The following is a 17533-nucleotide window of genomic DNA, read 5'->3' on the forward strand; positions in this document are numbered from 1 at the left end:
TTTTTGGCTTCCATTTCAGCAGTAAGTCAGCAGTGTCTGAGGTTTGAGCTTTCCTTGGGAAAGGGAGGGTAGCCCAGAGTTCTTATGCAGGTGACCTGCCTTTCAGAAGAAGCTATGTAAACACATGGCATTCACAGATTGCTCTGAAGCCCTAATGCTGAGAAGTCCTAAGTGTTGGTAACTCTTGCTGCTCCTTGCAGGTAGTACGACATCTTAAAAAATAGGCTCTCCAGAAAAACCCTCAGATCGAAGGTTCTTGTTTTGGATGCTCTTAAGCCCTTTCGCTTTCAGAAGTCAAATAATAGTCAAAGACTTGGAAGGTAACTTTGTGAAAAGTGTTGCTAAGAAAGATAATTCTTTGTACACCTCTGAATGTTTCAGGGCTAATGAGAGACTAGCAGAAGCCAACGCTAAGCTTCTTCAGGAGCGCCATAGAAGCAAATCTTTAATCGCAAGCAGCATTGTCAGTGGAGGTCTGGCTGCAAGTCCTGTTCTGTATTCAGCTGAACTGGGACACCTTGGCAACAATTTGGCACTGAACAGAAGTGTAAGTCTAGGAGGAAGCTTCCTAAGCCCAACTGGGAACGCATTAGCATCGAGAAACAGAGTTGAAGCCTATGTGGCTAAGGTAAGCATTTTGAAATACTGTTCTCAACTACTGCTAAAGCAGTAAGCAAGGCTGTGCTTTTTAGCCTAAAGTTAGAATCCATTTATAGTTCCAAACCATATGGTCTAATATGCCAAAACAGCTACTAATCATCCAAACAGTACACAACTTTGTGGTGGGGTTGAAGACTTCTGGTCGTCAGGGTTGTACAGATTTCCAAGAGTGTTCACAGACCAAAAAATACTGACCACTAAATAATGAACTATGTAACTACATTCTTTTACAAGAGAAACTGTGGTAGAGAATACTGTGGCATAGGAAGTTCCCACCTAAGCTCTTCATTAGATTTTGAATGTACAGTATGCATGACCTATTTAAAATGGCTAACTTCATGCTGAGTGCAAAATCCCATCAGGCATCTTGGAGACACCTTTTCCTTCTTCATTAGATCTTCATTCTAGCAGTTTCTTCGCTGGAACTTGTTTTAGTACATTAATACCAACAAAGGGATGCTTCAAAAATATGATGATATGAATGGGATCACGTAACTTCTCACTTTCAGTGAGAAATTTCAGTGCGGAGGCATTTGGTTTTGTAGTTCCTGCTATGTGTTATTACATGAAAAGGTAAAGTTAACTACTCCTTGGGAAGTCTTCACAACTTTCTAATTTTGCAGCAATGCTGCAACCTCTGCAATACCTCTGGTCAAAGTATGCCCTGTAATTAGCAGTCAGCATGATAGTACGTCCCTCACAGAATGGTGAACATCATATCACGAGATTTGGAAACTAGATGTCAATAGCTGTAATCAGTTTCTCACCTAGCATAGGATTGAGGCATGGACAAGCTTCTCTGTTCAGTCAGTGTTCTGTCCCTCGCATATTCCGTTGTTGAAGAAACGTGAGAAGTATTCACTCGCTGCTAAGTCCATCTTGGTTCAATGGTCCCATCCACATTGGGAGGAACCCATTTAAACAGTGTTTACATGCTGCACCTGGTTTAAAAAAAAAAACAAAACCCAAACCAAAAACCTGGGCAAAGCAGTGTAGCTAATGTGTAGCAGTGGCAGTTACAGAGATAACTTTTCTGTATGCCTGTGAATGTGTTTGTTTTTTTCAGGTCAGAGAGGTAGACACACATTACAGGAAGAACTCAGGAGGCAATTGGTACTGTACCATCTGCAGGGGCTGTTCTGCCTGCAGCTTGTGGAAAGGAGGCAAATTCAGGGACCTGCTGCAAAAGTGAAAGACAGAGAAGGCCAGGACAAGGGAACAAGAGGATAGGGAGCAGGGAACAAGTGAGGAGAAAAAAAGGACAGAGATGGGAGCTAGATGTTGAAGGAAAGGCAAAGGAGGGAAACCATCCCACTTCTAGGAAAAAAGCTGCCCTAGTTTAAAAGAACAGTTAACAGTTGTGCCTTTTTTGAAGAAGAAGAAATAGGGCAAAAAAGGGAAAGAAAGAGTACTCAGTACCTCTTAACTGAATTGCAGCAACATTCTTCAGGTAGTCCTTTCCATTTTAATTTTCCAGAAGAAACTGGAACTCTCTGGGCATCTCAAAGTTTTGTCAGTATCAAGATAGATGCCTTTACTGGTTTACTAGCTTCCCTTAAATATATTACAGAAATTAAATATTTTAAAAGGCTATTTCATAACTCATTGTTTTATCCAGTTGCTAATATATGCACATATATATTTCAAATCATTACATAGGCTGCTTCAATGTTTTGTGAAAAATGGTTTGCAAATTTACTTGTGAAAAACATTCGAGCTGATTCCAAGAAGAGTGTGCATTAGATCTGAGAATGGTGATACTGTTCTCACTCAGTGTCCTGAGTTCAACAGCAACCGTAAGGTTTCTTTTCAGAGCATGTCTCTTACATTTTGTGATGGATTGCCATGCTGGGAATGCTTTTAGGTTTTGGTACTGTGTTTTGGAGGCTTTGCTTCGAAGATTTAAAAAACAGAATCAAAAAACCCATCAGCCTTGAGCAGACTCGCAAGGAAGTTGAACAATCATGTATGACATTTCCCCAGTCTCCCATTACTGACGTCAGGTGGGATTTTCTGTTTGTTAGTTTGGGGGCTTTCCTATATACCTAAATTTCTCCTCCTTAGTGCAGTTTTGTTAGTAGGACTTAGTCCCCTGAAGTTTTCTCTGATCTTGTTTACAACCTACAGAGACTTTTACTTTGTTGTCAACAGAGGAGCTGAGGATAATTGCTCTTGCTATACACAGTTTGTCTTCTTGGGATTAGCCTTTAATTCGAATATAGTATTAAATTCTAAAATGTTCTTCTCTGAACGAAGGTGAGTAAAACTATTGCTAAACCTTCAGAGAACTTACCCATTTCTTGCCATTTCGACCGGGTTCTCTTAAGAAAAAGCTGGAAACCTCAGCATGCGTGTTGTCCCTCAATCAAAGCAAAAGGCTGCTCTCTGGGACTTAGAATTACCGGTGTGAATTTATCTTCCCTGTTACTAACTCCAGCTGCACATCTTTTTGTGATATTTCTTCCTGTAACCACTAGTTAGGGAACAACTGAGACAAATTGTAATGGCACTGTCTGTAGCCTCAAGTCACTCAATGTTCAATCTATTCAGGAAAGTCTTAAAACCCGCTCTTCTCTTGCAGAATCCTTCAGAAAAAAGGAACAGAGTTCGCAGAGGTGCAGTAGTTGCTAGAGGATGGGCATCTAAGTGGATATGTCACTTAGAACTGCTAGCTTAAGTTTCCTCAACTGTGTGCAGTATGTCATTAAGGGTGTTTGAAGTCATACTGTATCTCTGAGGAACTGAAAGTACAGGATTCCTGACGTGCATCAAAAAAAGGTGGATTGATTTGGAAAATAAGGCTTTAAGGACAGTCAGGCAGTAACAAAAGGGAAAAACTTGCGTGTATCCCTCTGCGTACAGTAATGGGTGGTGAATTGCAATCAGTTTCCAAAAGCAGAATTACCAGATGCACAGTCTGTGTTGTCATGTCTGCAGGAGTCCTGTGTCATTCAGTAGACAAGTTGGAGCACGAGGGAAGAATTCAGAGATGACAGTTTTAGTCTATTTTGAAGTACTTAGCCAGTTATGCTGTTACCAGATTATTTAAAGACAGAAGAGTTTCTCTGACTCTAAGCCTTTTCTTCACTATTTGCTTCAATTATGCCTCAGATTTTTTCCAGTAACTCCACAGACTTTTTTCTCTTCTACAGAATTTGTCTTGCCTTTAAATTCAAGCTGAGCAGTGCCATCTTGGCTGGAGATTACAAGTGTTCCTACCACTAAAGCTCATAATGACAGGGAGTTAAGGAGCTTAAATTGCAGTGTGCCTCAGGTAGTCCTCTTGCACTTTTTTTTTTTTTTTTTAAGTCAAAGCTCTCTGTGCAGATTTGGTGTTCACAGTCACTTCCTCAAGGTGAGAAAGGCTATTTGAAGTAGAGGATTCTTAAGAGGGGGATGTTTATGTAAATTTGGTTTATGGACAAGCTTTTAAATAGTTTCATGGGCAAGGAGGTGAAAATACTTCATACTGCTAGTATTCAAAATGCTGGCATTAATTCTTCATCCATGCAACTGTTGGAAAAAACATTGGTAAATGGTGCCGATGCCAATAAGAGGAAGAAGTGCTCCTCTGGCAAGTGGACACAGTTACCTTTTAGACATAACTAAGGAATTTGGAGCTTAAAAGCTTGAAAGATTTCATGGTTTTCCTAAACCACTACTTGACATGAGAGGCAAATATCAGTGATTATGCATATAGCCTTGCATTTTAAAGATGGACATGTTGCAAGCTCAGCAAAAAATGAGCATTTTATTCTTAAAAAAACAGAAATAAATGTGTTCCATTACAGTGTAGCCCCTTTCTGCTTATCAAATATATATGCTACAGAAATTAATAACCTTGAAATGGAAGTGCAAAAGTATCTTGAAAAATATAAAAAAGTTCATATTGACACAAGTAATTAACCAGAAAAATACCAATCATCTGCAAACGTCTTTGGGGTTTTTGGTTGGTTGTATTTTTATTAGAGCTCCAGTAATGAATAAGTTACAAGTACTTGAAAAATTCTGTGCATGTAATTAAAAACAACAACTGTAGCAACTAGCAGTTTGTTATGTTCTGGCAGGAGGTTGGCCAAAATTTGTTTCATAGTAGGACTTGTGTCATAAGAAGGATGTGCATGTGTATTGCCTGTCCTTTACAGGAGTCAAGAGATCTTTGATCTTTTGGTGATCTGGTCTACTGACTCCCAAACTGCTCATGAATTGGCATGTTACCATTCAGAACTAAGTTGAGTCAAGTGGATGAAACACAAACGTGAGGTAACGCTAGTGTCTGTGTACCATAATTTGGGAGCTGCTGCTTTAGTCTGTAGACTAAGGCATGGAATGTCTGCTGTAAGGAGGTTTTGGGACTGGAATGCCATTGTTAGGATTTCAACTTGACATTTGTTAAACCTAACAGGTATGTGAAAGGCTGGTGAAAATGAATGTGGGTATCTTGACATAGAAAATGATGGTGAATTCTGCTAGCTGCAACCAATACGAATTGGTGGATTTAAGAAATCAATTTGCCTATGTAACACGAAAAAGGGAATGTCTGCTGCCTACTCTCTCACTTTTTGTTTCTTTCCTGATTTCATTTTCCATCTACACTCTTGTATTGTAGCAGTCTTTGTATTGCTAGCTTTTTTACTTGCTTCATTTATGTAGTAGGCCGTATTTCTCACTAAAGACCTTTGAACTTCAGGCCATTTTTCTTTCTTCTTCATCTCCTTAATCAAAAAACCTGTTCTTTTCTCTCTTCTCTGCAGCCAAATCCATGACAAGGTTTGTAGTCAGTATTGTTTAATGTTGGGTGGTATTTTATACTGGAAATGTTTTGTCTATTTATGCTGTTAGATTTTGGTTAAAGCTTACTGATGCATTCCTGTTTTCCTAATACTGCAAATATTTCAAACTTGTTAGTTTGTCTGAGTGACAGAATGACTGCTGCAGAGTACTTTCATGCTTACGTATTTGTAATGTTATGGCTTCTGTGGGAGTTAACCGTCTATAAGATGACAATGTATGGATTTCATCTGTTACAGTTTAAAGAAGTTCCATTATAGGAGTAGGCTGGTTTACCCTCCTTGCCAGTTCTGATGTTCAAAAAGTTCTTGCTAGTATTGTCAGCACTTGCATCTGGAATACCAGTACTGTTCTGAAGTTGAGTTCCTAGACTCTGATTATCAGCTCATGGAGTCTTACAGGATCCAACTTACTTTGTGCTCAAGCAACCCATGTGGGTAAGCAGTAAGTCAATACCACTTTTTGAAAAAGAATTATTGAGAAGGGGACTGTTGCAAGGGAACCCAGTATGTTGCTGCCTGAAGAGATGTGCAGTGAGATGAGAAGTACTTCAGCGTGGGACTTAGTACAGAAGAGAGAACAATCACTGTTCTGCTTTCAAGTTCTGTGACTGTAGTCTGGCAGAAGTTTTTCTGGAATCTGAAACTGTCATCCTTGCTGTTCAGGAGATTTGGGATAGTCAGCTGTGATGCCTTTTCCCAGGGGGTTTGGAGGAATGAGAACAGTGGAGACAGATTACAGCCCTCAGGGGTGTATTTTGCCTGGCTCTTCATTCCCTTTTCAGAAATCAGTGCGTTGGCTTCATTTCCACCTATTCCTCTTTCCTTGGACATGGATGAGAATCGCAATGTAATGGAAAGAATAAGAGCAAAACAAGATCCTTTTTCTTGTCGTGATTCATCCACGCATGTTGCAGAGTGTCCCGTGGGCCTTCTGGTCATTGTGAAGGCTCCAGAAACCAGGAAGAGTGGTTTATTCTAACACCTCACCTACAGCTGCTTTGCTTAGGATTGGTCCTGGGTTTGGGTTGTGTTTTGGTCTAAGCATTAGTTTTCCTGCTTTTTTCTGTTACCGATCTCTCACGTCATGTGTTAGGGGCCCCCTTTTCCCTAGGATGTTGCTGCTGCTTGTTACCTGCTTGAAAACAAATAGAGGTTTGGGGATTTGATGGGTCCTTTTTCATTGTCCTTTCAGCTCCCTGCTCTCTTTTTCTAGCTGTGAAGGCACAGACTATTCCAACAAAGTACCACTGAGTGGTTCTTCCCCTGGAGGAGCTGTTGAATTTGGTCGCAACTATCCCTGTAGTCCTGGAGAGAGGGCCCTTCCCTCAACTTTGCTGGTTTATGGCTCCACTTCTTTAGTCCTTGGAGTTACTGCCTGTTACTGCTTTTCCCTTACTGAGGCTCTTGCTCTCTATGGCCTGTTGAGTACATTGTACAGTGTTTCAGTTCTTCTCTTCATTAGTATGTTGCTAGGTGAGCCTGCTCATTTCATAAAATAAATACTTATTCTTTCAGGGATTTGGTACTAAAATCAGAGAATCGCAGAATGAGTGAGGGTGGAAGGGGTCTCTGAAGATTGTCTAGTCCAACCCCACCCCTGCTCAAAGCAGGGTCAACCATAGCAAGTTGCTCAGGGTTATGTCTAGCCAGGTTTTTGTACATCTCCAAGGATGGACATTCCACAGCCTTTTCTGGGCAACTTGTTTCAGAGTTTGACCATGCTTACATTAAAAAAAAAAAAAAAATTCCTTATGTTAAAATGAAATTTTCTCTATTTCGATTTGTGCCCATTCCTCTTGTTCTTTTACATAGCACCACTGAGAAGAGTCTGGCTCCCTCTTCTTTACTGCCCCCACCAAGTATTTATAGATAAGGTCCCCCTGAGCTTTCTCTACTCCAGTAAAGAAATGGTCACAGTCAGCCTCTCCACATAGCTCACATGGGCCAAGCCCTTCAGCATCTTAATGGCCATCATAGGCCTGGAAGCTGTATGGTATCTATTTTGAAAATCACTTATGTGTCACGGACTTGGTGGAAAAAATGGAGGAGTCACAAATATTATCAAATGTAAACAACAGTGTATAGCACTTGGACTATGACTCTTCAAAAGGTCTGTTTCTTCTTATGAAGACTTTGAAGTCAGAATCATAAGTGAGAATAACTGAATTGGTAGCAATAACCACCTTCTAGGGGAGAAGGGGATAAGTGATCCTTTGTAGTGATCCAAGCTGATTTTGCTTACATAATAAAACCCACAGCACTTGCTGTGTAGAAGCTGTAGCTGTCGCTATCTTTTCTTCATACAAGATTGCAAGAAAAAATTGTGTGTTCTTATATTTTTATGTGTGTGTGTCACAGTATTTGCAATAACAATAAAGAAAAATCTTGGTGCGATCTGTAGGAACTCTTTCAGTTTTCCATCTTACAGTGGAGAATAGAAGAATAGTGGTGCATGCTTTTTTCTAGACAATGGAATATGTCAATCCTGCAGCAGCTGCTGTTGCATCTCCTCTCTTATGAAGTTGCAGAAGCCAGCCTCAACTGAATTAGTCCCTATGGATGGCATTTGTGCTTATCTCAGCATTTAGCTGACATTCTGCTCATGTATTTGATGATAGACTTCAGCCATACCTTCATTGTAATAACTCCACTGTGCTTTCTTCCCGTGTATTTTTCAAATGCCCAGTTGTAATCCAGCTGGTGGGTTACAGATTGTTCTGTGCTACAGTTAATGTCACTCAGCGATGAGAATGAGCCTGGCTGACCAGAAGTTTGTCTTCATTAAAAATCAAACCCCAAACCAAGATTTCTCTATTTGGGATGATATTTTTAGGTTTTATCACATTATGTGTGGGCTTTAGGAATGTTACAGAAGTTTAATACTACAAAAATGGAACTGTTAAAATACTAACTGTGTGTTTACTGTATAATTCTAGGTACGGCAGGAACTGGATGAAAAAATCACTAAAGAACTTGAACAGGGTAATGTGTCATTATGTTGGGAGTGTTTTTAAGGAAGATGACAGTTCCTAACTCTTGAAAATAATGGCTTGAAAGTTGTCGAGCTCTAAGTGCCTAAGTCCTAGGAGTTTTTTCTGCTAGCTTTCCAGTTTAGACTTGGATGCAGTTGCCTGAAAAAAAACAAGTGCAAAAAAATGAACCCATTTTCCTCACACAGATACACGTGAATTAAGCTGAAGTCACCTTTCACTACAGTTAATCCTCAAGCACAAACATCAAATATAAAAGAAGCCCTGAGACAAGATTTTTATAGACTTCAGCCATCACTTTTCCTTCCATGTACAACTGCATTCAGCACCAAACCATACCATACACATTCTCTGCTACTAGTTCTTGACTTTTTTGCTACACCTCCTATTCATTGCTTGTCTTTGTAGCTTATATGTTGCAGTCTTTTCTGAATAAGCAAGAAGAAAATAATCAATGACAAAATATAACCTTTCTTTAGGAAAAGATCATTCAGCAGTGTTTAGGCAAACATGAGATGAGTTGATTGCTTGTAATACATAGCATAAAACATGTTCTGTAATATGAGGCCAGGTGTCCAAAGATGAATTCAACCTATTTCATGATAATTGTTCCTCCAGAGTCACTGTGACTGGTGCTATTTCAAAGCAGGTAGCCCCTGAGAGCATTTCCTTCTGTTCCTGTATGCTTTTAATCATATCGAGCACGTTCAGCTGTTGCTTCATAGCTCTTTCCACATGTCTGAACAGACACAAAGCCATTGCATTGCAACCGTGTGCATTTTGAATGTAATTCGCATCTGCTAGGAGTCACCGAGTGTGTTTTGGTTTGGGGACCTTATCTGAAAAAGGTGGCTGGAGAAAGGTGGCAAAGGTGGTTTTGCTTTCATTGAGTATGTGTTTTCATGGAGCAAAGACTGTGTTGCCAGGGCAATTTACAAAGACTCCCCTCAGAGAAGGCGCCAGGCTGGGAGACTTGTCCTGGCCTGACTGCAGTGCAAAGGTGTTCACGTTTTCATGGGCAGATTCATTTAAAGTTTGTCACAGCAAATGCAGAGGCAGGTTTTTAGGTGTAGTGTTCCAATGCATCACTAGTTTGAACATTTAAGGAAAGTAGACACTTGAGGTTGAAGAGGTCTGCAGGGGGCTAAATTTAGCTCTGGTGTAAGCAAGAGTCATTTGTGGATTCCCTGACGATGTTCAGCGTGTAGCCTCTGGAATTTCTTTCACTACCTTTAGAACTACTATTGACTGATTTAAAAAAAAATGTGGAAGAATGTGTTTCTTCCTTTGTGCCTAGCCCTTTCATTGTAACGTTCCCTTGGAAGTTTTAAAATCTTTTTTCTGGATTGTAGTGTCTGCAGTTACCCGTAATGTTCTTACAATGACTTGTGTGGCCCTGTCTACTGTAGAAGTAACACCAGGAATCTTGTCTCTTTTTTCCCCAGCCACTGCTGAACTTGAAGCTGGATCTGCTGGAGCTTCTCCCATGGTATCCATTGATGGTTTTTCAAAAAATTTCCACGTTGACCAGGATCCCCTTTGCAGGGCAATACAGGAATATCGTAATGTTTTAACCAAAAATTACATGATTTGAACAAAATGCTAGGGAAAGCCTCTGGAAATCATTTTGTTTACATAGTGCCGTCTAGGGTTTCCTGTTCCATGGTTCACTTGTGAAAATTTGTATGTTGCAGTGTGGTGGGTTGAGCCTGGCTGGGGGCCAGGTGCCCAGAGCCGCTCTATCACTCCCCTCTTCAGTAAGGCAGGGAGGGGAGAAAGGAGGATGGAAAAAATAACCCCAAACTCGTGGGTCGAGATAAAGGCAGTTTAATGTAGCTAAAGCAAAAAAGCCGCGCGCGGAAGCAAAGCAAAAAGCAAAAGATTATTCTCTACTTCCCATCAGCAGGCGATGTCCGGCCACTTCCTGGGAAGTAGGGCTTCAGTGTGCGTACCCCTTACTCCGGAAGACAAACATTTTTAAAAAAAAAAAAAAAAAAAAAAAAAAACCCAATGAATGCCCCCGCCCTGTTCCTCCCCCTATTCTCAGTTTCTTATTGCTGAGCAGATGTCATATGGTATGGAATATCCCTTTGGTCAGTTTGGGTCAGCTGTCCTAGCTGTGTCCCCTCCCAAGATCTTGCCTACCCCCAGCCTGCTGCTGGGGAAAAAGAAATGTTGGAAAGACAGCCTTGGTGTGTGCTAGCACTACTCAGTAGTAGCCAAAACACTGGTGTGTTATCAACAGTTTGCTAGCTACCAATACACAGCACAGCACCATGAGGGCTGCTGTGGGGAGAATTAACTCCATCTCAGCCAGACCCAATACAATCTCCACCCCTTATTCCACGCCATTTGTGTCATGCTCACGCTCCACACACTTTAATACATATATGTATATATTTTATAACCGTTTCATTGTATTTAGTTCTTATCAACTATGATCTCCAGTCCTTTAATAGATGGATGTTACTCTCCTGTTCCATGGGCTTCCTCTGCTCCTCCAGATGTTCATGAACCGGCTATGACTTGGGCCCAATCTGTCAGGATGGCTGTTCAGGTTCAGTTGTTGGGCACCAACACCGGCTTGCTTTGGGCTGTTGTTGCATTCATCTGGCTCCTTGCGAAACTTGCTCTTCGTTGGTTTGGGTCATTCCTTCTACATTGCTTCCTAGAACGTACAACTCACATTACAGATTATTTTACCCCAAGGTTAAATCTCCTTGAGGCACACACCGGGTCTCCCCATCCTTCCGCATTACCCACCAAGTACACCCAGGTCCTTGAGCGAAGACAATCCCAGAAATGGGTTTGCCTTTTCCCATGGGAGGAGCAATCCACACCGCTTTCCCCAGCCACTTTCCCATGTGTACTACAGGGACCTTGTCTCCTCCCACAGTATGTAGGGGTTTCGTTTGGGCAGGACCAGGACGGTTAGCAGATCCTCTGGTATTAATCAGCCAAGTGGCTTCTGCTAAATTTGTATCCCAGTGCTTCCATGCCCCATTACCTAATGCCCTCAACATAGTCTTTAACAGTCCATTATATCTCTCGATCTTTCCAGAGGCTTGTGGGTGATAGGGGATGTGATACACCCACTCAATACCATGTTTCTTTGCCCATGAGCTTATGACGTTATTTCGAAAATGAGTTCCGTTGTCTGATTCAATCCTTTCTGGGGTACCATGTCGCCATAAAATTTGTCTTTCAAGGCCTAGGATGGTGTTTCGGGCAGTGGCATGGTTTACAGGAAAAGTCTCTAGCCAGCCAGTAGTTGCTTCCACCATGGTGAGTATGTAGCGCTTGCCTTGGCGTGTTCGTGGCAGTGGCCCAATATAGTCAATCTGCCAGGCCTCGCCGTATCGAAAACCCAGCCACCGCCCTCTATTCCAGGGAGATTTTGCTCGTGTTGCTCGCTTGATTGCAGCACATATTTCACATTCATGAGTGACTTGTGTGATGGCCTCCATGGTCAGGTCCACCCCTCGATCACGAGCCCATCTGTATGTTGCGTCTCTCCCTAGATGTTGTCGTGGTTTTACCCCAGCCGGCAGCTAAGCACCACGCAGCCGCTCACTCGCTCCCCCCCCCGCATCGGGATGGGGGAGAGAATTGGAAAAGCTAAAGTGAGAAAACTCGTGGGTTGAGATAAAGACAGTTTAATAGGTAAAGCAAAAGCTGCGCGCACAAGCAAAGCAAAGCAAGGAATTCATTCACCACTTCCCATGGGCAGGCAGGTGTTCAGCCATCTCCAGGGAAGCAGGGCTCCATCACGCGTAACGGTTACTTGGGAAGACAAACGCCATCGCTCCAAACGCCGCTGCCCCCCCCTCCTCTCTTCCCCCAAGCTCCTTATAAACTGAGCATGACGTCATATAGTATGGAATATGCCTTTGGTCAGTTTGGGTCACCTGTCCTGTCTGTGTCTCCTCCCAACTTCTTGTGCAGCCCCAGCCATCCCGCTGGCAGGGCAGTGCAAGAAGCAGAAAAGGCCTTGGCCCTGTGTAAACACTGCTCAACAAGAAGTCCATAGAACAAAAACATCTCTGTATTATCAACACTGTCTCCAGCACAAATCCAAAACATATCCCCACACTAGCTACTATGAAGAAAATCAACCCTCTCAGCCAAAACCAGGACATTATCCACCCCTTATTCCATACTATTTACGTCATGCTCAGGTCCCACACAATTCAATACATCCTCATTAAGCACCACCCCCCTTCTCATCCCTTGATATAATATGCTGATATCATTCCCTTAGTCTGTGGACCACCCTTTTAAAATGTCCATAAATGTCCACAAAATGTCCATTGGGTTGACTTGGTCCACAACCTTGGGCTCCATTCACCATGGTGATCACTCAGAACAGGAGAGGTGGTTGACGTGTGGAGTTACTGGGCACCAAAACCAGCTCAGGTCAGGTCCACTGCTGCACTTGCGCTGCTTCTTGTAAGGCTCGTTCTCCATTGGTTCAGGTGATTTCTGCTACAGTAATTCCTGTAACATGCAACTCAAATCATGGGTTACAACAATTTAAAGGTATTTCCATTACAATCTCCACCCCTGGTCCCTTCGAGTCAGACCATCAAGTTTACCATTGCAATGAACACCTCCCCTTGCCCCTGCTCCGGCTTGAACTTACCCACAGACTGCAGTCCCTTAGGGGTGTACCTGCTCCAAGTGGAGCCTTATCCACGAGCCACAGTCTCTCCAGGGGTACACCTGCTGTGGCATAGACTTATCCACAGCCACAGTCACTTTGAGGTGCACCTGTTCCAGCATGGCCTTCTCCATGGGCCACAATGCCTTCATAGATATACTTGCTCCAGCGTGGCCTTGTCCACAGTCACAGTCACTTCAGTCCTCTCAGAAATAAACCTGCCCTGTCATGGGCTCGTCCATAGCCCCACGCTTTGAAATGTTCCAGCATGACCCCATGCACAGCCACTGATGCTTCAAGGTGTACCTGCTGCAGCATGGACTTATCCTTGCCACAGATGCTTTGAGGTGTACCTTCTCCAGGATGGACTTATCCTTGGCTCACAATCCTTACAGAGGTATACCTGCTGCGGCACAGACGCAACCACGGCCCCAGACACTTCGAGATATACCTGCTGCGGCACAGACGCAACCACGGCCCCAGACACTTCGAGATATACCTGCTGCGGCACAGACGCAACCACGGCCCCAGACACTTTGAGATATACCTGCTGCGGCACAGACGCAACCACGGCCCCAGACACTTCGAGATATACCTGCTGCGGCACAGACGCAACCATGGCCCCAGACACTTCGAGATATACCTGCTGCGGCACAGATGCAACCACAGCCACAGACGCCTTGGGGTGTCCTGCTCCGACGTGGACTCATCCACAGGTCACAGTCCCTTCGACTCGAGTGCACACAGGAGCTCCAGCCTGTCCAGGACAGCAGCACAGAAACAACAGCGGTGCCCTGGCCATCTGCCAGGCCAGGCACATCGCCATTGCTGTTATCAAAACGTTCCCAGGCACAGCACAGTAAGATGATAAGCAGTACAGCAGTACAGCGAGCAGCGAAAGCAAAAAGCAGCCACTAACGAGCACTAGCCTCTAATATACAGTAAGGCAGGCAAGCCCCATGGCAAGCACAGGAGCCTGCCAATTAATAGCTAATAACAACTATAAATTCAATCTAGCACATTCCAATCAAATCTGTCATTATCTCGAACCCTTCGAGCCCCACGTTGGGCGCCAAAAAAGGACTGTCGTGGTTTTACCCCAGCCGGCAGCTAAGCACCATGCAGCCGCTCACTCGCTCCCCCCCGCATCGGGATGGAGGAGAGAATTGGAAAAGTTAAAGTGAGAAAACTCGTGGGTTGAGATAAAGACAGTTTAATAGGTAAAGCAAAAGCTGCGCGCACAAGCAAAGCAAAGCAAGGAATTCATTCCCCACTTCCCATGGGCAGGCAGGTGTTCAGCCATCTCCAGGGAAGCAGGGCTCCATCATGCGTAGCGGTTACTTGGGAAAACAAACGCCATTGCTCCGAATGCTGCCGCCCCGCCCTTCCCTTCCCCCAAGCTCCTTATAAACTGAGCATGACATCATGTAGTATGGAATATGCCTTTGGTCAGTTTGGGTCACCTGTCCTGTCTGTGTCTCCTCCCAACTTCTTGTGCAGCCCCAGCCATCCCGCTGGCAGGGCAGTGCAAGAAGCAGAAAAGGCCTTGGCCCCGTGTAAACACTGCTCAACAAGAAGTCCATAGAACAAAAACATCTCTGTATTATCAACACTGTCTCCAGCACAAATCCAAAACATATCCCCACACTAGCTACTATGAAGAAAATCAACCCTCTCAGCTAAAACCAGGACACATACACATTCTCTGCTACTAGTTCTTGATTTTTTTGCTACATCTCCTATTCATTGCTTGTCTTTGTAGCTTATATGTTGCAGTCTTTTCTGAATAAGCAAGAAGAAAATAATCAATGACAAAATATAACCTTTCTTTAGGAAAAGATCATTCAGCAGTGTTTAGGCAAACATGAGATGAGTTGATTGCTTGTAATACATAGCATAAAACATGTTCTGTAATATGAGGCCAGGTGTCCAAAGATGAATTCAACCTATTTCATGATAATTGTTCCTCCAGAGTCACTGTGACTGGTGCTATTTCAAAGCAGGTAGCCCCTGAGAGCATTTCCTTCTGTTCCTGTGTGCTTTTAATCATATCGAGCATGTTCAGCTGTTGCTTCATAGCTCTTTCCACATGTCTGAACAGACACAAAGCCATTGCATTGCAACCGTGTGCATTTTGAATGTAATTCGCATCTGCTAGGAGTCACCGAGTGTGTTTTGGTTTGGGGACCTTATCTGAAAAAGGTGGCTGGAGAAAGGTGGCAAAGGTGGTTTTGCTTTCATTGAGTATGTGTTTTCATGGAGCAAAGACTGTGTTGCCAGGGCAATTTACAAAGACTCCCCTCAGAGAAGGCGCCAGGCTGGGAGACTTGTCCTGGCCTGACTGCAGTGCAAAGGTGTTCACGTTTTCATGGGCAGATTCATTTAAAGTTTGTCACAGCAAATGCAGAGGCAGGTTTTTAGGTGTAGTGTTCCAATGCATCACTAGTTTGAACATTTAAGGAAAGTAGACACTTGAGGTTGAAGAGGTCTGCAGGGGGCTAAATTTAGCTCTGGTGTAAGCAAGAGTCATTTGTGGATTCCCTGACGATGTTCAGCGTGTAGCCTCTGGACTTTCTTTCACTACCTTTAGAACTACTATTGACTGATTAAAAAAAAAATGTGGAAGAATGTGTTTCTTCCTTTCACACAGCAGAGGCTAGGAGGTGGAATTATGTGACCGCAGGTACAAAACACCTACTCAAGTCTCTGAAGCAAACAAGACCAGACTGGCTGATCCCGGCAGTAACATCTAGTGGGGTGGCAAAAGGTGCCTGTGAAATTTTGTAACCTACTATGTGTCTGTCAGAGCAAAGAGATAGACTGGTCCCCTCAGCATCGGCACTGTTGATGTATGAAATTCAGAAGATAGATAATGTATCATAGATGGCAACCGCCCTATATAGGTTCCTCCATTTGTGTTATTCTTCCCCATGGTCACATTCTCATGGAGTGGTGGTAGAACTCAGGGGGCAGATCTGAGGCTTTTTCTCTATATTATCTTAAAGTGATTATGTTTCCAGCTATAAATTAGAAAGTCACTTGCAGCTACACCAGATGCAACCACAAACTTGCTATTATCATTTATTTGATCTGTGAAAATCATTGGCATTTATGAGTTTGACACTATGGTATATAAGCGTCCTGTTTAAGGCAGACACTTCTCTGCTCTTCTGCAATTAAACACAGCTGCTAATCTCAGCACCACCTCCTGCCTTGCTAGACGGAATCTCGGCTATGAACTCAGAACAAAAGAATGACTCATTTAAATATGTTTCTTCCACTAAGTGGAAAGGCTCAGCTATACTTTATCACATCTAGGAACAGTGGTTGACATTAGGTGCTCACCCCCGTTAGCTCACTAGGTACAAAATCACTTTTCTTGTCAGTAAGTCTTCTGAATGCATCTCACAACTCTTTTGGCAGTGGAGGAAACGGGTGTTTTCATCGCACAGCTCATCTCACTGACTACTTTCCTTCTTTCCTAAGTATCTTTGTGTGGTCTGTTTTTCCTTACATAAGCTACTATACATGTTGTTCTTAGTCTTTCTTTGTGTCTTCCTTACTTAGCCTAGCCTACAGTATATCAGGCCTGCCAAGAGCTGGCACAGCATCTATAGAGAACAATCAAATTGCCATGCTGATGCTGTCAAAAGAACTGATTTACACCTTTACTTGTCCTGGTGCTCTCATTATAACCTTAGTCAAATGGAAATAGTTTGTATAATTTCTGTTCACACTGCAATCTTAATGCTGGGTTTTGTTCTCATCACATTTTTTATCAGGCAGATGGAATTCTGAGCCCTTTCTGTTCTCATTAAAATTTACTAGATGAAGGGATTAATTGTGTGCTAGTGTGCCTGGTCTTTTATGATCTTTGCAGGAAGAATCGGACGACTTCTCTCTGAACAAGGAGGGGTAAGCTGTTGTTGAGTATTGTGGTTGGGTTTTTATAACTTCATTTCTGAAGAATGTCATGGGTTTCAAAATAATGATCGTTTTCCCTCAGGCAGTGTCTCCTTGAGGGACATGTCACATCTGGCTGTCACAGTCACCAAGTATTACTCCACATGATGGAACACGACACGACTGAGCAACTGGTGGTAGCATGTTACACAGGAAATCTGGGGAAAGAAACACTTCCTCGGGGTGCACTTAAGCAAAGCTTTTCCCGTCCCTTAGATTTGAGGTATACGTACCCTAGAAAGGAACATGAATCTAACATTAAAACAATAACAATGCCTGTCGCAAATAAGATTTTGTTACACGGCTTTGGTTTAGCAGCAGTTTAGGATTTATTAATATTTTTGAGATAAATCACAAGATTAGGTTGTATAATTATTAACAGCACTTCATCATCATCCAATTTAACTGAGAGATTCAGTGGAATTTGTTACAATCAAAATATTGACTTAGTTAAAGATTCAGGAATG

The 17533-nt window shown here is 42.9% G+C and overlaps 1 protein-coding gene across 8 annotated transcripts in view; it reads left to right on the forward strand.

The window, feature by feature from the left end:
* Positions 1 to 17533, forward strand: part of LOC129205687 (ankyrin repeat domain-containing protein 26-like) — a 277628-nt gene that overhangs the window by 65077 nt on the left and 195018 nt on the right. The window contains exons 43-46 of one of the 8 annotated variants that reach the window (XM_054823705.1): positions 382 to 628; positions 8390 to 8435; positions 9889 to 9932; positions 16886 to 17018. The exons of 2 other annotated variants lie outside the window; for them this stretch is intronic. In XM_054823705.1, the coding sequence (XP_054679680.1) occupies positions 382 to 628; positions 8390 to 8435; positions 9889 to 9932; positions 16886 to 16921 (373 nt within the window). In that variant the 3' untranslated portion in view covers positions 16922 to 17018. 5 more of the 8 variants (XM_054823711.1, XM_054823721.1, XM_054823697.1 and 2 more) reach the window with 5 other exon arrangements.

This window comes from Grus americana, chromosome 1, assembly GCF_028858705.1.
Source record: "Grus americana isolate bGruAme1 chromosome 1, bGruAme1.mat, whole genome shotgun sequence".
Lineage (NCBI taxonomy): Eukaryota > Metazoa > Chordata > Aves > Gruiformes > Gruidae > Grus > Grus americana.